This window comes from Oncorhynchus nerka, linkage group LG20, assembly GCF_034236695.1.
Source record: "Oncorhynchus nerka isolate Pitt River linkage group LG20, Oner_Uvic_2.0, whole genome shotgun sequence".
NCBI classification, from domain to species: domain Eukaryota; kingdom Metazoa; phylum Chordata; class Actinopteri; order Salmoniformes; family Salmonidae; genus Oncorhynchus; species Oncorhynchus nerka.
The window spans coordinates 37,502,464-37,526,116 of NC_088415.1; the positions used below are offsets into that span (position 1 = coordinate 37,502,464).

Consider the following 23,653-nt stretch of genomic DNA (forward strand, 5'->3'; position numbering starts at 1 on the left):
CAGACACAAGGGACAACAGACACTGGTTTCTACATTGCAGATGAGCTGAAGGCAGTCATCAATGTCCTTGGACCATAGAAGGTATTTGCACTGGTGACAGACAATGCTGTGAACACGAAGGCTGCTTGATCTAAAGTGGAGGAGTCCTACCTTCACACCACACCCATTGGCTGTGCTGCTCATACATTGAATCTGCTCTTCAAGGACATCATGGCACTGAAAACAATGGATACACTCTAGAAGAGAGCCAAGGAAATGGTTAGGTATGGGGTCATAAAGTTATAGCAGAAATCTACCTCACCAAGCAAAGTGAGAAGAATAAGAGCACCACATTGAAACTGCCCAGCAACACTCGTGGGTGTGGTATTGTCATCATGTTTGACAGTCTCCTGAAGGGGAAGGAGTCTCTCCAAGAAATGGCCATATCACAATCTGCCGATATGGACAGCCCAATCAAGAGGATCCTCCTGGATGATGCATTTTGGGAGAGAATGGTAAGCAGCCTGATACTCCTGAAACCTATAGCAGTAGCCATTGCATGGATTGAGGGAGGCAATGCCATCCTGTCTGATGTTCAGACTCTGCTTGCAGATGTAAGAGAAGAAATCCGTACGGCCCTGCCCACATCACTGTTGCTCCATGCAGAGGAAACTGCAGTTCTGAAATGCATCAAAAAGCACGAAGACTTCTGCCTGAAGCCCATACACACTGCAGCGTACATGTTGGACCCCAAGTATGCTGGCAAGAGCATCTTGTTTGGTGCAGAGATCAACAACGCTTATGGTGTCATCACTACGGTGTCTCGCCACCTTGGCCTGGATGAGGGCACGGGTCTTGGCAGTCTGGCGAAGTACACTTCCAAGCAAGGGCTTTGGGATGGAGATGCAATATGGCAGTCATGCCAACATATCTCATCAGCCACCTGGTGTAAGGGACTTTGTGGATCTGAGGCTCTTTCCCCTGTTGCCTCCATCATCCTCCAAATCCCACCAACATCAGCCGCCTCAGAACGCAACTGGTCCTTATTTGGGAACACACAAGCCAAAGCACGCAACAGGCTGACCAATACAAGGGCTGAAAATGGTGTGGCCATCCGGGCAAATTTGAGGCTTTTTGAGCCTGACAACAAGCCATTCTCAACAAGGTTGGAAAGTGACAGTGAAGATTGGAAGGATTTAATAATATGCAATTAAGTCTACTTATGAGAAGGTAAAATGTTTATGTTTCTGTCTCCATATGATATGGTAAACATATCCAATGCAAAAAACCCATCTATATTTAAATGGTATTAATATTAATTTGCATATATTTCCCTTAATTCCCATATGTTCCCGTTAATTCTAATATATTCCCGTTAATTCTGACGGAAAGTTTCCACCTCTGAATATTCCCCAAAATGTGCAACCCTACTCAAAACCACAGTCTCAGACAGTCGCTCACCCGCTGGCCTGGTTTCAACTTTCCCCAGATATGGAAAGCAATTGAGCAAGTACAAAACATGCACCATTATCAGTTTCTATTTGGTTTCTATCAGCCATTCATCCATTGACGACAGAATAGCAGATTGTAATTTTACGTTTTTTTTTTATGTTACTAGTTTTTGCTTAGTAGCCAGAGCCAAACTGCAGAATATGCTCTTTCAGATACTGTATAGAAATCACAATGTTTTACCTACATTTGACTCCTTTCCCTGCATCTGTCAATTACAAGATGCGCCCATCTCTTCATGCACAATTTGACAAGTGACTGCCCTAATATTGTCACTCATCAGATTATTGTCAATGTAATCTTGCCTATAGGCTAACTCTTATTATGTGTGATATTATTTTCGGTGTAGTTTTATATGTAGTGTCAATGGGCCGGCTGTGCAGGCTGACTGGCATCGTCGGTTTCCCGCTCATCAACTTGGATAGAGTCAAGGATATATTTTGCATTATACTAAAGGCCCGCTGCAACACAGCATGTTTTCGTTTCCCTTACAATCAATTTGATTGGTAATAGAGTTGTAGTACATAAAACAGTCCCATAACAGCTTATTTTTGACAAAGTAAAGCGTAAAAGAGAAGGGGATCAAACTGCCATGCAGTCAAATGATTAACTTGAGCGCCAACACTGATAAATAGGCATAATACAAGCTCATCATTACACTATTGTCTTTCTAGATGAAATCAGCCTCTTCATCGTTCAGTTAGGTCTCATTTTAAATTAGATTATTAAGTAGGGTGCACAATTATCGCCCATTCATCCATTTGTCATTCATTCAGTGAGGAGAGAGAGATGCATTAGAGCCTGGCTGGGTACCAACGTCCTACAACACATTGTCTTGGAGCCTGGCTGGGTACCAACGTCCTACAGCACATTGTCTTGGAGCCTGGCTGGGTACCAACGTCCTACAGCACATTGTCTTGGAGCTTGGCTGGGTACCAACGTCCTACAGCACATTGTCTTGGAGCCTGGCTGGGTACCAACATCCTACAGCACGTTGTCTTAGCGCCTGGCTGGGTACCAACGTCCTACAGCACATTGTCTTGGAGCCTGGCTGGGTACCAACGTCCTACAGGACATTGTCTTGGAGCCTGGCTGGGTACCAACGTCCTACAGCACATTGTCTTGGAGCCTGGCTGGGTACCAACGTCCTACAGCACATTGTCTTGGAGCCTGGCTGGGTACCAACGTCCTACAGGACATTGTCTTGGAGCCTGGCTGGGTACCAACGTCCTACAGCACATTGTCTTGGAGCCTGGCTGGGTACCAACATTCTACAGCACATTGTCTTGGAGCCTGGCTGGGTACCAACGTCCTACAGCACATTGTATTGGAGCCTGGCTGGGTACCAACGTCCTACAGCACATTGTCTTGGAGCCTGGTTGGGTACCAACGTCCTACAGAACATCATCTTGGAGCCTGGCTGGGTACCAACGTCCTACAGCACATTGTCTTGGAGCCTGGCTGGTTACCAACGTCCTACAGCACATTGTCTTGGAGCCTGGCTGGGTACCAACGTCCTACAGGACATTGTCTTGGAGCCTGGCTGGGTACCAACGTCCTACAGAACATTGTCTTGGAGCCTGGCTGGGTACCAACGTCCTACAGCACATTGTCTTGGAGCCTGGCTGGGTACCAACATTCTACAGCACATTGTCTTGGAGCCTGGCTGGGTACCAACGTCCTACAGCACATTGTATTGGAGCCTGGCTGGGTACCAACGTCCTACAGCACATTGTCTTGGAGCATGGTTGGGTACCAACGTCCTACAGAACATCATCTTGGAGCCTGGCTGGGTACCAACGTCCTACAGCACATTGTCTTGGAGCCTGGCTGGTTACCAACGTCCTACAGCACATTGTCTTGGAGCCTGGCTGGGTACCAACGTCCTACAGGACATTGTCTTGGAGCCTGGCTGGGTACCAACGTCCTACAGAACATCATCTTGGAGCCTGGCTGGGTACCAACGTCCTACAGCACATTGTCTTGGAGCCTGGCTGGGTACCAACGTCCTACAGCACATTGTCTTGGAGCCTGGCTGGGTACCAACGTCCTACAGCACATTGTCTTGGAGCCTGGCTGGGTACCAACGTCCTACAGGACATTGTCTTGGAGCCTGGCTGGGTACCAACATCACAGTGTTTGTGATTGGTCAACAGTAGGGCTTTTTCAATAAAGCCTTTGTTGTCATACAAGTAGAGACAACTCGTTTTCATCTATATTTTTCAATTGAGAAATACTACACCAAACATCTTAGTTAGATGTAAAATTACTTGACTAAGATCTCCCCGGCAAAAACATCAAAAGTAATGACATATTCCTTGAGTTATCTTAGATTAGATCTGACAATTTTGTGGAAGTGTTTACTGGCTACGGCGTTTCAAAATGGACAAACATTACTTTTAAGGTCTTTTAAGGGAGTGTGCTCTCTTTGGTTCGCCTAGACAACTTTGGCTAGCCACCAGCCGAACTGAAGCATGCTGACGCCTTTAGGGCAATACAGGAGGCCACTAGGCCATGGGCTTGTCACCAGAGCAGTGATATGGGTCACTAATAAAGATATTACCATGTCGAAACACTGGATGCAGAGTGCTCTGACTGAGTGCCCTTAGAGTGGCCCAGAGTGGATGTGTAATCATGGACAAGTGTAGAGTCATTTACTATGCTAAACCCCTAGTTCTTTTTCATTGGTAGCTCAGAGCATGTCAATTGATACATAACAACAACAGCACTGGAAATTGGAAATTATAGTAGCCTAGTCTATGTTGTGCTTGTTGTAACAGCTTGATAGCAGTGTGTTTACTTTCATATTTCCTGCATGAGCCAACAGTTTTTGGGCATAAAAAACATTTATTTCACTTTTTTAGCATTCTATCACAAAGAGCACAGCTTCAAATTAATTTAAAAAACAAACATTCCCCATCTCAAGAAGTTAAGGAAAAAATCACTATAGTAGGTGCCTATAAAGTGTTAAATAAATTAACAGGGTTGACTGTAACAGGGCTGACCGTAACGGATTGACGACTTCATCTTAAATCAGCCATAAATTGTGACAGGAAGCTTGTTGTGTGCAACAGGGAGGGGCAATTGAATGCAAGCTTCACTAAAACATTTCAATTGTTAAAAATATTCTAGCCTGTCTATCTATGGGTAACAGGGTTGATGCGTTGTGCTCAACCCGCTCAGTTTTCCACCGCAAAACACCAGAAAATGGCCATAAAGTGTAGAACCATCTCACGTGTTTTTACATTATGATTTGGCTATTAGATGTTCAATGTCTCTTGAAATATATATATATTTTAAAGTTTTATTCAGTTCACGTAAGAGGATTTACCTTAAAATGAGGGACAGACATAAAGGAACCTCTAATCACATGAAATAAATAATAATTGTCAGAAATGACTTTGTCAAAGCAACAAAATAAGGGCTTTACAATGATGGTGAAAACTTGGAGAAAGTTTGGGGTTAAGTGGGGTAAAATCTTCCTAGAAGCCACATAGGGTGCACGGAGGGACATGTCAAAAGGCTGAATTTTGGCAGATAAGCAAGTCTTTGTTCATATTAAAAAATGAGATTTATTGAATTGTCCATGTGGTCTATATTAAACGGGCACTTCATTTAATATCACAGGATTTTAAAATGCTATATTTGTGCTCAATTTCTACTTTAAATATCAAAGGGATGAAAAAGGCATTCATTTCGTGGAACGACCCAGCCACAGACGTTAAGGAATAGGCCTCGCTGTTAGTTTAAGGATATATCCAACCTAATCTCTCCATAACACCAGTAGCACAGGCAGGAAAACAGTTCTCGTGGTTAGTGAGGGTGTTATCCCTCGCCGCCTCCTTTCTTCATTTCCTATTTTCCTCTCCTCTACTGTGCTTTTCCCCTGTGGTGGGCTGGATGGCTGGATATGATAGTTTTAGTGTTATTGGAAACAGACAGGGGTTGGCACAGAGACCGTTACTACCACTGCAGTCACATTCAACTCCTGTAATTATGAGAAAGAGGAACTTACACATTTAAGTACTGTCCTCAACTCCTCTCTTTGTCTCTATATTGGCACCCTATTCCTTATGCAGTATACGGAATTAGGGTAGCGTTTCAGACGGAACCAGTCAATGCTCCTTTAAGGAGACAAAGGAACGCAGATATATACAGTGGGGAGAACAAGTATTTGATACACTGCCGATTTTGCAGGTTTCCTACTTACAAAGCATGTAGAGGTCTGTAATTTTTATCATAGGTACACTTCAACTGTGAGAGAAGGAATCTAAAACAAAAATGCATTTTATTGCATGACATAAGTATTTGATACATCAGAAAAGCAGAACTTAATATTTGGTACAGAAACCTTTGTTTGCAATTACAGAGATCATACGTTTCCTGTAGTTCTTGACCAGGTTTGCACACACTGCAGCAGGGATTTTGGCCCACTCCTCCATACAGACCTTCTCCAGATCCTTCAGGTTTTGGGGCTGTCGCTGGGCAATACGGACTTTCAGCTCCCTCCAAAGATTTTCTATTGGGTTCAGGTCTGGAGACTGGCTAGGCCACTCCAGGACCTTGAGATGCTTCTTACGGAGCCACTCCTTAGTTGCCCTGGCTGTGTGTTTCGGGTCATTGTCATGCTGGAAGACCCAGCAAGATCTCGCGATACATGGCCCCATCCATCCTCCCCTCAATACGGTGCAGTCGTCCTGTCCCCTTTGGAGAAAAGCATCCCCAAAGAATGATGTTTCCACCTCCATGCTTCACGGTTGGGATGGTGTTCTTGGGGTTGTACTCATCCTTCTTCTTCCTCCAAACACGTCGAGTGGAGTTTAGACCAAAAAGCTCTATTTTTGTCTCATCAGACAACATGACCTTCTCCCATTCCCCCTCTGGATCATCCAGATGGTCATTGGCAAACTTCAGACGAGCCTGGACATGCGCTGGCTTGAGCAGGGGGACCTTGCATGCGCTGCAGGATTTTAATCCATGACGGCATAGTGTGTTACTAATGGATTTCTTTGAGACTGTGGTCCCAGCTCTCTTCAGGTGACCAGGTCCTGCCGTGTAGTTCTGGGCTGATCCCTCACCTTCCTCATGATCATTGATGCCCCACGAGGTGAGATCTTGCATGGAGCCCCAGACCGAGGGTGATTGACCATCATCTTGAACTTCTTTCATTTTCTAATAATTGCGCCAACAGTTGTTGCCTTCTCACCAAGCTGCTTGCCTATTGTCCTGTAGCCCATCCCAGCCTTGTGCAGGTCTACAATTTTATCCCTGATGTCCTTACACAGCTCTCTGGTCTTGGCCATTGTGGAGAGGTTGGAGTCTGTTTGATTGAGTGTGTGGACAGGTGTCTTTTATACAGGTAACGAGTTCAAACAGGTGCAGTTAATACAGGTAATGAGTGGAGAACAGGAGGGATCCTTAAAGAAAAACTAACAGGTCTGTGAGAGCCATAATTCTTACTGGTTAGTAGGTGATCAAATACTTATGTCATGCAATAAAATGCAAATTAATTACTTAAAAATCATACAATGTGATTTTCTGGATTTTTGTTTTAGATTCCGTCTCTCACAGTTGAAGTGTACCTATGATGAAACTTACAGACCTCTACATGCTATGTAAGTAGGAAAACCTGCAGAATTGTCAGTGTATCAAATACTTGTTCTCCCCACTAACTGTTCTAACTACTCGACAAGAGACGAGACATAACAGCAGAAACCCTCTCATTCAGTGGAGAAATAAAGACTAATGGACTAACCTCTCCCGCTAATCACTTTTTCAAAATAGTCTCCTCCCATAGAGAAGACCTTCCTTCAGGGGAGATTAAACGTTCTATTTTTAATACCAACATGCAAATGGCTGCTATCTCTGCTGCTGACAGTTCACTTTCTTTAACCCAATCACAAAAGTTTGTTCCAGGCGCATTATAAACCTCGTAATTATTCTTAATTATGTCTTGAAGTTATTTGTTTGTTGTTTTTTTTTAAACCAAATTGGGCTCCTGTAGATTGTATCGTTTCACTTTTATTTAACCGTTTCAATTTCATGCTTTATATTAATCATTCAGGGAATAACGGAATTAATCAGAGCCATGAAATTGTGATATGTCATTTTTTTCCCTTCCCCACAACAATTAATTGGATTTAATCCGTAACTGGATTTTGGTTTATGTTCTTTATCTCCTGGAATACAATGTCTGTAAATATGAATTTAGGAGATCAAACAATTTTGACTGCATTGTTAAGGAGCTTAGTGTGGGGGAAGTCAAGAGGCACAAAGCAGAGGGAGTGAGAGAGGGAGTGAGAGAGGGAGTGAGAGAGGGAGTGAGAGAGGGAGGAGGGAGGGAGGGAGGAACGGCTGCTCTCTTCCAGCAGGGGAAGAGACTGGGGTTCAGAGCTATAGGCCTGCTCAGCTCACTGAAAGCATTCCACTACTGCACTGACCAGAGCAGTCAGGTACTGTTTTGTTGGTGTGTTTTGTCATTGTCCTAGTTTCTCCTCTCCTCCCCTTGTCCTCCAGTGTGCTAGGCTAATCTGTAGAAGCCCTTCACTTCTACAGATTAGCCTAGCTGCTACCATCTAGCTCCCTGTGCCCGCTGCTGGCCTGGCACTGCCCCCAAAGTTCGTCCAGCGGCCGTCAACTGAGGGCACCACCAGCGTTCGGGTACAGGGACCAGGCAGGACACAGGCAGACGAGCTAACATAGGCTTTGTCCAAAAGGCCTCCTTATTCCCTATATAGTGCACAAGCGACTCACTATAGTGAACTATTGTGCGCTAGCAGCTCTGGCCAGAAGTAGAGAGTTGACAGAAAGAGCTGACAGAGTGCAGCAGCCCTTTGGGTTAGCAAGGCACTCAGAGGCAGCAGCATGGGTGAGCTGTGCAGGCCAACATGCCGACTGTTTCATTATCAATGGGAAGCTTAAGAGAAACGCATGGTTCATTTCGAAACCATGATCACCGTTTCCAGTTCGCAATGGTATGTTGTTGATGTCTTAGCTTCACTTCACGTGGCCAATACTTTTTCTGCCTGGAGACGAGTTGACTGTCTTCTGGTGTCTGTTTGTTATTTTCCGGGTTGACACTAGTCAGAACATGCAGGGTTCCCCAACTGGTGGTCCGCCTGGGATTTTATTTGGCCACCCAAGTTTTCTCAGCAAAACATTGTAAACATTTTTTAAAAATTTTTTTTTTTATTGTTGGACATAAACAACATAAAAGACTGTATAAACACCAGCAAATCAGCTCCAGTTGATTTTTATTTTGGAAATGTGTTCCAAGGTATTCCCACACATAATAGAGATATACAGTATGTGATCGTATACGAATGTAAGCAAGGTTTGAATCATTCTGGTTTAGTTTGGGCCTCTTGCAGGTAATTTTCAGTTTGCAAATGATTTGTAATTATCTTCCGGGCCGCGGCTGACTCTAGTTGAGGTGATGTAGAGTAACAGTAGGACTATACAGTAGCTGTTTTACAACACACATCCAGCTGTGGTGGTCAGTCGGAAGCCCTGTGCCTACACACTGACTAATAATGATGAGCTGGTAGATGAAATGGCACGGTTGACAAACACAGGACAGAATGAATCATCCAGGAAGCAGTTAATGCATTTAGTGAGTTGAGCAATCAGAGTTTTTTTTGTAAGCTTGTCTGTGGGATGATGTAATTCCCACGTTAGCTGACGTGTGTCTTCACTCCAGTACATCTTTGTGCGTCGCTACAATTTACACGGTTGTAATGTGTCAACAAATCAAAGCTGACCCACAAACGAGGCTTGTTTAGAAAACAGATGGCTCAATGTGTCCGCGAGCAGACAAAGATGGCTCTGCATCGGGTGGAGTTGCTGTTTAACTGGTAGTCTCTCGTGACAGACAAATCGAGTAGCTGGCCAGCTGCACGCCGCCCGCACGCAAGAGTTTGGTCTGGGTCCGGAGATCAGGCCTGTTTGACACACTGGTAGCATTGGCGGTAAATTGAAAGAGGTGTTTTTACTATACAATGCTATTCCTACCGTTCATTATAGCTCAGAAGCAAATCAAGCCTGGACAAGAATGTCTCCATTGTAGCCTACAAATGCTACTACAGACTCAGCCAGGCATATCACCCACAATGCCCCAAGGCCTCTCTAGGTCTAGGCTATCAGGTGACTGGCTCATGATTCACCACCACTAGCTCTTGCATGTTAATTGCTTCACGAGTTCCTGCTGTATATGTCTGCTAGCGAGGAGGAGAGAAAAGACGACGTGGCTTCAAACAAGAAAGCTACTAACAAGCGAAGTCAATCGTGCTATTCAAATCCCTTGGTTGGCAGCATAATGAGTCCCTACCCGTCAAGAGCAGCCAAAAGGAGGGGAAAACAGCATCAACACAGCTCCATTGCTTGGTACAGCTTCTCTTCCTGGTAGCTACATTAGCAGTTGACCTTTGAGACGTTATATATGTTCACCGTTCATTAATTCAGTCTCTTCTTCTGCTCCTGCTCCTGCTTCTTCTGCTTCTGCTTCAGTGCAGCTGCTTCTTCTTCTGCTCCTGCTCCTGCTCCTGCTTCTTCTTCTTCTGCTTCTGCTTCAGTGCAGCTGCTTCTTCTTCTTCTGCTCCTGCTCCTGCTTCTTCTGCTCCTGCTTCTGCTCCTGCTTCTTCTGCTCCTGCTCCTGCTTCTTCTCCTGCTTCTTCTTCTGCTCCTGCTCCTGCTGCTTCTGCTTCAGTGCAGCTTCTTCTGCTCCTGCTTCTTCTGCTCCTGCTCCTGCTTCTTCTTCTGCTCCTGCTCCTGCTTCTTCTTCTTCTGCTTCTGCTTCAGTGCAGCTGCTCCTGCTTCTTCTGCTGCTCCTGCTCCTGCTTCTTCTGCTCCTGCTCCTGCTTCTTCTGCTCCTGCTTCTTCTCCTGCTCCTGCTTCTTCTTCTGCTCCTGCTTCTTCTGCTTCAGTGCAGCTGCTCCTGCTTCTTCTCCTGCTCCTGCTTCTTCTTCTGCTCCTGCTTCTTCTTCTTCTGCTTCTGCTTCAGTGCAGCTGCCGCCAGTTCACCCACCAAAACACGAACAAGGAAAAATGAAACGCAAATTCTTCCCAAGCCATAGGGAAGGAGGAGATAGAGGGAAAGGAGGAAGGAAGGGAGAGATGGATGGGTAGTAAAATATTCCATGCCTTTGGAAAAATTTCAGACCCCTCGACTTTTTCCACACTTTGTTACGTTACAGCCTTATTCTAAAATGGATTAAATAAATAAAAATCCTCAGCAATCTACACACAATACCCCATAATGTCGAAGCAAAAACAAGTGTTTAGAAATTTTGGGGTTAGGGAGGTGTAAGGAGTTAGGGAGGTGGAGGGGGGTTAGGGAAGTGTGGGGGTTAGGTAGGTGTAAGGAGTTAGGTAGGTGGAGGGGGTTGGGGAGGTGGAGGGGGTTAGGAAGGTGGAGGGGGTGCTGCCTGCCTGCATTCTAAAGCCCTAAAGGGCAAAAGGCTGAGGGGTTTGAGATGGAACTGCTGCCTCAGCAGGAGCCTGCTTATACCTCCAGAGGGATATGCTCTGTTCTGCATCCCAAATAACACCCTAATCCCATTAGGCTCTTGTTCAAAAGTAGTGCATTATATAAGGAACACTTTGCCATTTGGGATGCACCTCTCCTCTGTTTTACTCTGCTCTGCTCTCTGCTCTGCTCTGCTCTCTGCTCTGCACCTCCATAGCACTACACTCATACAAAGGAAGCAGCATGGCGGCTGCAGCCGTGGTTCAGTCAGGGTGGGCGGGCGGGCAGCGCAGGAAGTGGGCTTGACCCTGGTTTATAGCCTAGCCCAGCTCTTTTATGGGACACCTAAGAGCAGCCCACCCACCTCCCACACCTCAGCCCACCCCAGCACACGCAAGGCTAGGCCAGGCCAGGCCAGGCCCCAGTGGCCCCTAGGAACTCACTGTTTATGGGCTGAGGGAGGGAGGTTGGTGGGAGGGACCCAGGATGACAGTTACCAGGTTTTGACAGCAGAGGGCTGGGGGAGGGAGGAGTGTGTGTAAGTGGAGAGGGACTGTAAAAATATATGCTGTATACCAGACCCACCTGAAGCACTGTAGATAGCCTCTATATCCCACCCCATCCAGACATATGCAAATGACTAAATCAAAGAACCAGCTGATTAGTCCAGCCACATCTCTCTATTCTCATCCTTGGCTTGATTCTCTCTGCTGCTCTCTCCCGCTCTCCCTCACTGGCTGCTGTGAAATGCAAATGTGTAGTGTAATGAACGATGTAGGCTTGTGTCCGACACGTTTCACCCCCCTGGCGTCCCCACCGACACGCACACGGTCCCCAGCTACCTCGTCCAGCACGCCACTAATTACCCTTGTTGTAGCGCTATGCCTGATCATCCTTGATGTCACAATGCGCTGCGTCCATCGCTGCCATTGTCTCCACTTGTTAGCCCCTCACTGCCTGGCGTTGCTTGGTCCTGATGGAATAATACTGATCAAGGGAGAGAAAACACAGCATGGTATTGGATGCACTATTAAAACGAGGGAGAGAGGGAGAGGAGGGTGAGATGTGCATGTCGAACGGGGTCCTGATTCATTTAGGAAGGATTCTTCCGGAGCCAATGATTAATCCCTGCAGGATGTGATGGTGTCAGCGGTGGACAAAAAAAAACAGAGTAACGTTGAATAATAATAATTAATAGATTCATATCCTGGTTGAACAGACAGAGACCTTAAAGAGCAGAGAGGGAGGGATGGAGAGAGGGGGGGTAAGAAGGGTGGGGGTGGAGAAAAGCAGATAGGGGGAGAGAGAGAGAGGAGGGAGGGAGGGGTGTGAGAGAGGGAAGGAGAGAAGAAGGGAGGGAAGGAGGGAAAAAGTGGGAAGATAAAACAGACAGAGGAGGGTTGCAAGCAGAGGATCTGTCTCCCAATTTGTTCTCACTTTGTTCCAGTAATAAGATCCAGACCTCCCCTCTACCGTAGACCAGATAATTAACTCCTGGGGATAAACTGTGAAGAGGGGCTCTCTCTTTCCCTCTGTCTCTCCCTTTCTCTACCCATCTCTCTCTCTTTCTCTCTGTCTCTCTCTCTCTCTTGATTTATAGCATTGTGGTGGGGATGACATCTCTGCAGCCAGCCTGCAAAGCATTGTTACATAAATTGCAAACTTTCCTTGATATATGTTTTCACAGTTAGATTGGAAATGAGTAGCATGGATAGAGGAGGGTGTACAACCAAAATGAGATGGCAATGCTTCCTTCCCAGAAATAGATTTAGGATAATATGAGCCCAATACATGTATTTGACATTCCTTTGGTTTTTAGCTGTGCTGTACCCTCAAAAGTCTTTCTCTAGCTGGAGTACTTAAAACCTTGGTTTAAATGTCAAGACATTTTTAGCCTCTTGTTTGTATTATTTGACCCATGGCATCTGTTCATTATAGCATTAAATAAGTGGCTCTGTGGAGCACTAGCCTGAAGTGTGCTCCTCTTATGTGTGACACTAAGTAGTATGACTCATTTCAGTGCATGGTGAGGCTTGATCTGTGAAATGTGGCGCCCTGGGCAGTCCGTTGGTTTGTGGTGTTCTTAGAAACCCACTGTCTCAGTGTCTGAGGCCTGAAGCAGCTAGGCAGCAGGACTCAGGTCTCAGGTCATGCTAATTTCCGTTAGCCGTAACCTGCTCACTTTCCTTCATTGTCTTATGAGACCTCTCTTGTCCAGCAACTCCTCTGGAATGTAGCGATAAAGGTTTTCTCTCAGCATTCATTCTACTGTTTCCTAACTCATCGCCTTGGCCAGGTTGAACTTTCCAAAGCAGCAGGAGGGACCAAAAGAAAGGCCTTTTCCGTTATCTGCTTCCCCTTTGACTGTGAGTGTGAGTCACAATGTGCTCTCTTTCATTTATTCACCCACCTCTCTCTCTTTCTCTCTTTCAGAAACATGTGAAGACCGTGGTGAAGATAAAAGCGCGAACCTAGCCTTTGAGAACACAAAGAGGAAGGTAGCCTCCCTCCCACTCCTCCTCCATCCTCCCCCTGTTCAGCCTGCTGTTGCCTTGTTGCAGAGTCCCTAGTGGTATGGAGGGCCGACGGTCGCGGCGAGTCACACAATACAGCGCCAGGACTTTCCCAGCGGGCCCTACACGGGGCGCTGTGCTGGCCATGCTGGGCTGCTGGGTGTTAGCTGTCGCTGCCACCGTGTGCCAAGGCCAGACCACCTTCACCAGCTTCCACCCAGAGCGCCGGGAGTGGGCCTTCAACCATCTGACGGTCCACCAGACAACTGGGGCGCTCTACATCGGAGCGGTCAACCGCGTCTACAAACTCTCTGGTAACCTGACCCTCATGGTGTCCCACGACACAGGCCCTGAGGACGATAACAAGGCCTGCTACCCGCCCCTCATCGTCCAGCCCTGCTCTGAACCCCTGACCTCCACAAACAACGTCAACAAGCTGCTCCTCATAGACTACAGCCAGAATCGCCTTCTGGCTTGCGGTAGCCTCTACCAGGGAGTCTGTAAACTCCTTCGTCTGGACGACCTGTTTATCCTAGTGGAGCCGTCCCATAAGAAAGAGCACTACCTCTCCAGCGTCAACCAGACAGGCACCATGTACGGGGTAATCGTGCCCTCCCATGGCCAGGACGGGACTCTCTTCATTGGGACGGCAGTAGACGGCAAGCAGGACTACTTCCCTACCATCTCCAGCCGTAAGCTGCCCCGTGACCCAGAGTCCTCAGCCATGCTTGACTACGAGCTCCACACGGACTTCGTCTCCTCTCTGATAAAGATCCCGTCAGACACGCTTGCGCTGGTGTCCCACTTCGACATCTACTACGTGTATGGCTTCGCCAGTGGTTCCTTCGTCTACTTCCTGACCGTCCAGCCTGAGACGCCGGAGAACAGCATGTCATCTGGCGGATCCTCCAACGACCTCTTCTACACCTCGCGCATCGTACGCCTCTGCAAGGATGACCACAAGTTCCACTCGTACGTCTCCTTACCCGTGGGCTGCGTGAGGAATGGCGTGGAGTACCGTCTCCTGCAGGCTGCCTACCTAGCTAAGCCGGGCCGTGTGCTGGCCGCCTCGCTGAACATCAGTGCCACGGACGACGTGCTCTTCACCGTGTTCTCCAAGGGCCAGAAGCAGTACCACCAGCCACCAGATGACTCTGCGCTCTGCGTGTTCACCATCAAGGACATCAACGCCCGTATCAAGGAGCGCCTGCAGTCCTGCTACCAGGGAGAGGGCAACCTGGAGCTCAACTGGCTGCTGGGAAAAGACGTGCAGTGCACAAAAGCTGTGAGTTACAGAGGAGACACACGGATGCACACACACACACACACGCACACACACACACTGCTGAGGAAGCACATGCAATGCACCAAGACGAAGAGTTGAATAAGGCCCATTCAGAGGTTAAGGAACTACAGAGAAACGCATACTGTAAATACTGCATAGTTCAAACACATACTGTAAATAGTGCATATTTCAAACACATACTGTAAATGGTGCATAGTTCAAACACATACTGTAAATGGTGCATATTTCAAACACATACTGTAAATAGTGCATATTTCAAACACATACTGTAAATAGTGCATATTTCAAACACATACTGTAAATGGTGCATAGTTCAAACACATACTGTAAATGGTGCATAGTTCAAACACATACTGTAAATGGTGCATAGTTCAAACACATACTGTAAATGGTGCATAGTTCAAACACATACTGTAAATGGTGCATAGTTCAAACACATACTGTAAATAGTGCATAGTTCAAACACATACTGTAAATGGTGCATAGTTCAAACACATACTGTAAATGGTGCATAGTTCAAACACACTGTAAATAGTGCATATTTCAAACACATACTGTAAATGGTGCATAGTTCAAACACATACTGTAAATGGTGCATAGTTCAAACACATACTGTAAATAGTGCATATTTCAAACTCATACTGTAAAAAATGAATAGTTCAAATACATACTGTAAATAGTGCATAGTTCAATCACATACTCTAAATAGTGCATAGTTCAAACACATACTGTAAATGGTGCATAGTTCAAACACATACTGTAAATGGTGCATATTTCAAACTCATACTGTAAAAAATGAATAGTTCAAATACATACTGTAAATAGTGAATAGTTCAAACATACTGTAAATAGTGCATAGTTCAAACACATACTGTAAATAGTGCATAGTTCAATCACATACTCTAAATAGTGCATAGTTCAATCACATACTCTAAATAGTGCATAGTTCAAACACACATACTGTAAATAGTGAATAGTTCAAACATACTGTAAATAGTTCTCTCTCTGTAATCATACCCAATGACCATTTTGGCTCAGTGGAGTCATGTGGTCTGTTATCATTTCTACAGAGAACAATGTACAATAGTGCTAGACTCATCTTACACAGTGCAAGTCCAAGGTTATTGTAGGCATTGATACAGTGAAACCAAACCAGATATCATTATTCAGCCTCTGTTCCCATTCACACCTCAACGTTCACTTACCAAGAAGCAGACAGCTCCCTTCCACTGGGAGTTCTCTTCAGCCTCAGTTCAATGTAGAAAGCCAGCAGAATAATTCATTTACATTTTACACTGACTGTAGTCTACTGAGGTTACCCCTGGTAATAGCTTACAGAGCCATTCCTCAGCTCAACTCAGCTCTAATATCATGCGTACCAGTCTGTTTGTGCTAACATTCCACTTCTTGCCACTCCATTACTGGCATATTACACGGAGTACAAGGAGTGGAATACTAGCACAAGGCTAGTATAGCACATTAGGCTACCGCTCTAATGTTTCCTCTAGGCATTAAACAACAGGGCAGCAACCCCAGCTCACCAACGACCCTGGAAACGACAAGGTTGAGTCCGAGTCTGGGAGGAACTACGGTGGATGCACACACTCATAATAATAACAAACACAGCAATCAAGATAACTGCCTTTGACTGCTCTACTTTGCAGGGATACAACATTTCCCTTTATCAAATCATTCTCACACTACATGTAATTAGGCCTAATTGTTTTGCAGCTCCGGGGAGCAGAACAGGCACATTAAAGACTATCTGAATGACTGAGAAATATTCACAAATTAAGGAGGGGATTTATTTTCCTTGGCGAACACCAAAGTGATTCTATTCTACTCCAATGCAATCCAAAGAAACACTCTTTGCCCTCGAAGATGGGGAGGGAGAAGGGGGAAGAGATGGGGAGAAAGAGAGCAGACAAGAGAGAGAAAGAAAGAGAGAAGGCGAGCTCATTTAGTGTACCAGTAGCCAGAGCACAAGCCATCCCCTCCTTTCTGAAATCCCTGTTCTCTAATACCAGGCCACATATCAGCCACATCTTGTCAGCCACAGTTTGGTTTCTTTATTTTAATTCAGTCCCACAAGGCGTCTGTCCTGCCTGCTCCTCCGTGTCTTTGGTCTTTAATTGCTAATATGAATTAAAAGGGGAATTATGTACACTAATGACTATAGGCCCAAGTGTTTAGTCTCTACGACATGTAGGATGTGCATGTATGTGTGTGAAGTCTATAGGCTAGGCATGCTTGTTCGTGATTGCCTTCAAGTGCAAGTGTCTCATTTTGAAAGTGTGTGTGTGTGTGTCTTTTGTGTGTCTTCTGTGTGTCTGTGTGCATGTCAATGCCTGTATGTAGCATATGTGTGGGCCAGGGGGATGGGTTTGGGGTGTACAGAGAATTCTATATTTTTGGGCCATATTAATGATATCCCCGGCGAGATCAGAAGTGTGTGGTTGGCTTTGTGCTAGTCCCCCAGGGCACTCTATTGACCGCTTTTATTAACATCACTAAATTCCCCATTAGTGCAATGTCAGAGGTGATTGTCAAGCGGAGGGAGACGTTATCTGGGGCCTGCACTGTTTGGTTTCATTGCACCACAAAGAGGGAGGGAGTGAGGCAGGGAGGCAGAGAGGGAGGGAGGCAGGGAGGGAGAGGGACGCAGGGAGGAAGGGAGAGGAGGCGGAGAGAGGAGAGAGAGAGAGAGAGAGAGAGAGAGAGGGATGCGGGTGTAAAGGCTTTCACTCTCTCACCGTGGGAGTCAGATAAGATCTACTATAGCCTCTCTGGTCCCCAGGGCCCAGTTTTTCAAAAGTTATCTATCTGGATTTCACTTACCGGGTAGGATTACATGCATAGAAATAGAATGAATAGAACAGTCCCCATTCAAGTCAATGGTTTGTCCATTCTATTTATTCTCTTTCTATGCATTTAATCCTATCTGGTGGGTGAAATCCCGGATAGATAACTTTTGAAAAACTGGGCCCAGGAGAATCCTCTTGCAGCCCCCAGTGAGACCATCGTCACTGCCCAGACCTCCTCCAACATTCTCTCCTATCTCCTTCAGTTCAGCAGCCCTCATTAGAATGTTCCTTAAACTCCGAGCCGCATTCCATAGTATCAACCCTCCTCTCCTCTGTCCTCTGCTAGCCAAGGAAATGTGTCTAGCGGCTAGCCCAGCAGATAAAGAGATGTAGCATGTAATGATGTTTAATGGATTATGCAGATAGACGTCAACAGATGAAGAGCTCTGAAAGCTTGGTCATAATACACCCCAACAGCTGGATATGTCCTCTGGTATGCGAACCTTGACTGTGTTTTCGTTCAATCTCCCTCAAGCGGCATGGTTGTCTTTTCTAAATGGGGCTGAGGTTCTGTGCACAGCTGCTTTCCTAAAGGGGGAAAAATATCACATTTCCCCAATACACTAGTCCTCAATGTTAAAATAAACTCCTATAGATAAAATGTATTGAAAAAACCCCATTTACATGAGGGTCAGACTTGGTCTATACTGTCTGGAAGCTGACAGTCATACCAAGCCTTCCGGTATATGTGGAATAACACTGATGGGGCTCACATATTCAGCTGGTGTCACTCTCTCTTCCTCTCTATCCATGGTCATTGGCTACTCAACCATACTCACGACTATGCATGTCTAAATAGGAGGATCCACTATTGATCCTGACTGTCTCCTGAGATGGAGGGGAACCTGTGTCCACATCCCTGTCACCTAGCTATAGCTTCCCATAGTGTAGTAATGGGGATCAGAGGTCAGGAGGTTGAGGGGGACCGTGTGAAATGCTAATCAGACACTTATTGTTCACGTCCGTGTCCAGACATCTGATTCTGCTTTAGAAAGTTTAACTATGTCAAATATAGGGGGTGAATGTAACCTTCACTTTACTATCAACATTGTTTGCATTTGAGACATAATCTTGTATTAAAAATATCACCATAATAGTAGACAAGCCTGAACAAATCTGAAGTTCAGGCGTGGATATACCACCATCCCCCTGTCCATTTGGTCTGCTATGGGATTGTTAAATATCGATTAATGCCACCCGTCAATGGGGGTATTCTATTTATAGAGCACAACTCTGGCAATGGTAATCAATGTTGTTAGCACCAGATTAATCCAAGAGTGAAATCTAGCTAGTGACTCCAGATCGGCAATATTTATTGGTATAAATGGGGGATGGGCAACTGGCGACCCGGTCCACGGACCAATTTCCCCAAAATAAAATACAAATGATAATAATGGTAATATATACTGTATATGTGCAGTGGCGTGAAAAAAGTATCAGTCCTCTTTCTAATTGTCTCTACTTTTGCATATTTTTGATACTGTAACGATTCTCGTTGGTGGAAGGAGAGGAGGACCAAAATGCAGCGTGGTAAGTGTTCGTCATATTTTAATTGAAAAACTGAACACTACACAAAATAACAACGAAGAGAAAACTAAACAGTTCTGCCAGGTGAACAGACACTAAACAGAAATTAAACACCCACAACCAAAATGGGGAAAACAGGCTACCTAAGTATGATTCTCAATCAGAGACAACGAACGACACCTGCCTCTGATTGAGAACCATACTTGGCCAAACATATAGGAATATAACATAGAAAAAAGAACCTAGACTACCCACCCCAACTCACACCCTGACCAACCTAACACAAAGACATAAAAAAAGAACTAAGGTCAGAACGTGACAGATACTGAATGTTATCAGATCTTCAACCAAAAGCTAATATTAGATAAAGGGAACCTGAGTGAACAAATAACACAACAATGACATACTTATTTAATTTATTTCATAAACAAAGTTATTCAACACCTAGTCCCCTTACACTCAATAACATCTCAATTGGGATTAGGCCAAGACTTAAACTAGGCCATTCCCAAATTTGTTGCTTTTTAGCCATTTTCATGTAGACTTGTTTGTGTGTTTTGGATCATTGTCTTGCTGCATGACCCAGCTGCGTTTAAGCTTCAGCTCACAGATGAATGGCCTGACATTCTCCTGTAGAATTCTCTGATACAGAGCAGAATTCATGGTTCCTTCTATTAAGGCAAGTCGTACAGGTCCTGAGGCAGCAAAGCATCCCCAAACTCACACTACCACCACAATGCTTGACCATTTGTAACGATTGTCGTTGGTGGAAGAAGGAGTAGACCAAAGCGCAGCATGGTACGCGTTCATAGTTACTTTTAACACACTGAACACTGAAATACAAAAGAACAAGAGAATAAATGAAAACCGAAACAGTCCCTTATGGTGCAAACACTGAAACTGAAAATAACTACCCACAAACCATAGTGGGAAAACAGGCTGCCTAAGTATGGTTCTCAATCAGAGACAACGATTGACAGCTGCTTCTGATTGGGAACCATACCAGGCCAACCACATAGAACTACAAAACACGCCCTGACCAACCTAAAACAGAGACATAAAAAAGTAACTAAGGTCAGGATGTGACACCATTGGTATGAGGTGCTTGATTTCCTCCAGGCATAATAGGACCCATTTGTAAATGCTTTAAAAATAAAACCAGAAATACCTGATTTACTATATATAAGTATTAAGACTCTTCGCTATGAGACTTGAAATTGAGCTCAAGTGCGTCTTGTTTCCATTGATCATCCTTGTGATGTTTCACAAGTTGATTGGAGTCCACCTGTGGTAAATCCAATTGACTGGACATGATTTGGAAAGGAACACACCAGTTTATATAAGGTCCCACAGTTGGCAGTACATGTCAGAGCAAAAACCATGCCATGTGACCGAAGGAATTGTCCGTAGAGCTCCGAGACAGGATTGTGTCGAGGTACAGATCTGGGGAAGGGTACCAAAACATTTCTGCAGCATTGAAGATCCCCAAGAACACAGTGGCCTCCATCATTCTTAAATGGAGGAAGTTTGGAACCACCAAGAATCTTCTTAGAGCTGGCTGCTTGGCCAAACTGAGCAATTGGGGGAGAAGGGCCTTAGTCAGGGAGGTGACCAAGAAACAGATGGTCACTCTGACAGCGCTCCAGAGTTCCTCTGTGGAGATGGGAGAACCTTCCAGAAGGACAACCATCTCTGCAGCACTCCACCAATCAGGCCTTTATGGTAGACACTCCTCAGTAAAAGGCATATGACAGCCCGATTGGAGTTTGCCAAAAGGCACCTAAAGGACTCAGACCATGAAACCCAAGATTGAATTCTTTGTCCTGAATGCCAAGCATCACGTCTGGAGGAAACCTGGCACCATATCTATTAGAGGTAGACCGATTAATCGGAATGGCCGATTAATTGGGTCCGATTTCAAGTTTTCATAACAATCGGAAATCAGTATTTCTGGGCGCCGATTTATTTTTTTGAAAATGTGTTTATTTTATTATTATTATTTGTATATCTTTATTTAACTTGGCAAGTCAGTTAAGAACACATTCTTATTTTCAATGACGGCCTAGGAACGGTGGGTTAACTGCCTTGTTCAGGGGCAGAACGACAGGTTTTCACCTTGTCAGCTCGGGGGATCCAATCTTGCAACCTTACAGTTAACTAGTCCAACGCTCTAACCACCTGCCTCTCGTTGCACTCCACAAGGAGCCTGCCTGTTATGCGAAAGCTATACTGCTACACTGGCAATACTATAGTGCCTATAAGAACATCCAATAGTCAAAGGTACATGAAATACAAATGGAGAAATAGTCCTATAAATACTATATTAACTACAACCTAAAACCTCTTACCTTGGAATATTGAAGTCTCATGTTAAAAGGAACCACCAACTTTCATATGTTCTCATGTTCTGAGCAAGGAACTCAAACGTTAGCTTTTTTACATGGCACATATTGCACTTTTACTTCTCCAACACTTTGTTTTTGCATTATATAAACCAAATTGTTTCATTATTTATTTGAGGCTAAATTTATTTTTATTGATGTATTATAAAATAAGTGTTCATTCAGTATTGTTGTAATTGTCATTATTACAAACAAATAAGTAAAACATTGGCCAATTTAATCGGTATTTGCTTTTTTGTCCTCCAATAATCGGTATCGGCGTTGAAAAATCATAATCGGTCGACCTGTAATCTCTATGGTGGTGGCAGCATCATGCTGTGGGGATGTTTTTCAGTGGCAGGGACTGGGCGACTAGTCAGGATCAAGATAAAGATGAACTGAGCAAAGTACAAAGAGATCCTTGATGAAAACCTGCTCCAGAGCACTCTGGACCTCAGCCTGGGGCGAAGGTTCACCTACCAACAGGACAACAACCCCAATGCAGGAGTGGTTTTGGGGCATGGATTCTAAAAAATGTCGAAAGCATTCTACAAGGATGCTGGCCCATGTTGAATCTAATGCTTCCCACAGTTGTGTCAAGTTGACTGATTGTCATATGGGTGGTGGAACATTTTTGATTTACACAGGAAACGGTTGAGCGTGGAAAAACCCAGCAGCTTTACAGTTCTTGACACAAATCGGTGCGCCTGGCACCTACAGTACTACTGTCATGACGTTGCCATGTTGGGTGAGGTTTATGACCCCCACATAAATACCTTTCCCCCATTTTCTCTCCACTCTACAGAATGGACTCTTGGAAAGCCCTTTGTTAACATAGAGAGAGTATCGTAACATCAAAAGGTTGGGGAATGGAACAATATTTCCCTTTCTCAACCAGTTGAAAGTGTCCATTGGTACTTAAAGAATATGATGTCAGATCAGTTGTTGTCTAGGACATTATATCTGATGATAGGACGACGTAAATTGTATATTGGAAAGTCTACACATTCTAGCTCAGATTCCAATGGAATTGTTGCGCAATTTAAATGTTTAAATTTGAAACTATTTATGAAAAGATTAAATGTAATTTTAGCTTCTAAATGAGATAATTGTCTTCATAAGTAAACTATGCTCACTCAGTGGCCACGCCCAAGTGAACAGACATTGGTTGAGAACTATGAAACACGCACTTCTCTCCCCCAGTACAAAAGCCAGTTAACAGAAGTCAACCTCAGTTCCCGAGGACGTGAGGACTGGTGTCCATACGTTTAAAAGGGCTAATTTCAACTACAACCTAACAAAATTAACATTTAGTTCCAGAAATGTTAGGACTGCTGTCCTAACGTTTAAAAACATTTTTAAAAACCCATCTATCGAAGCGCAGCTCAGAGTAATATATATATCTTGCATTTTCCTTTTCCGAATGGGTGGTTATTAGAATGCATAAGATTCTGTATTTATCGTAGCATAGCTTCTCAATGTCCGATAGCAAAATCAATCCCTTTGTCCCTCAGTCTTCCCGCTCTTTCATTCAAACCCAACCCCCTTCCTTTGTGTTAACAGCCGTCATATCGGGTTAGCCCACTAGGGGCTTTTCATGACATGATTAGTAGTCAATGTGTGATCTAACCTGTGTATATATATATATATATATAAACTCAGCAAAAAAAATATATCTAAGATATTTTATAAAAATCCAAATAACTTCACAGATCTTCATTGTGAAGGGTTTAGACTGTTTCCCATGCTTGTTCAATGAACCATAAACAATTAATGAGCATGCACCTGTGGAACGGTTGTTAAGACACTAACAGCTTACAGACTGTAGGCAATTAAGGTTACAGATTTGAAAACTTAGGACACTAAAGAGGCCTTTCTCCTGACTGAAAAACACCAAAATAAAGATGCCACGGGACCTGCTCATCTGCGTGAACGTGTCTTAGGCATGCTGCAAGGAGGCATGAGGACTGCAGATGTGGCCAGTGCAATAAATTGAAATGTCCGTACTGTGAGACGCCTAAGACAGCGCTACAAGGAGACAGGACGGACAGCTGATCGTCCTCGCAGTGGCAGACCACATGTAACAACACCTGCACAGGATTGGTACATCC

The 23,653-nt window shown here is 44.7% G+C and overlaps 1 protein-coding gene across 1 annotated transcript in view; it reads left to right on the forward strand.

Moving 5' to 3' along the window:
• The window catches only part of LOC115102444 (plexin-A2-like), a 313,165-nt gene that overhangs the window by 27,102 nt on the left and 262,410 nt on the right, over nt 1-23,653 (forward strand). Inside the window, exon 2 of the mRNA XM_029622400.2 lies at nt 13,385-14,749. Coding sequence (XP_029478260.1) covers nt 13,526-14,749 — 1,224 coding nt within the window. The 5' untranslated portion in view covers nt 13,385-13,525. The remainder of the gene's footprint in view (nt 1-13,384; nt 14,750-23,653) is intronic.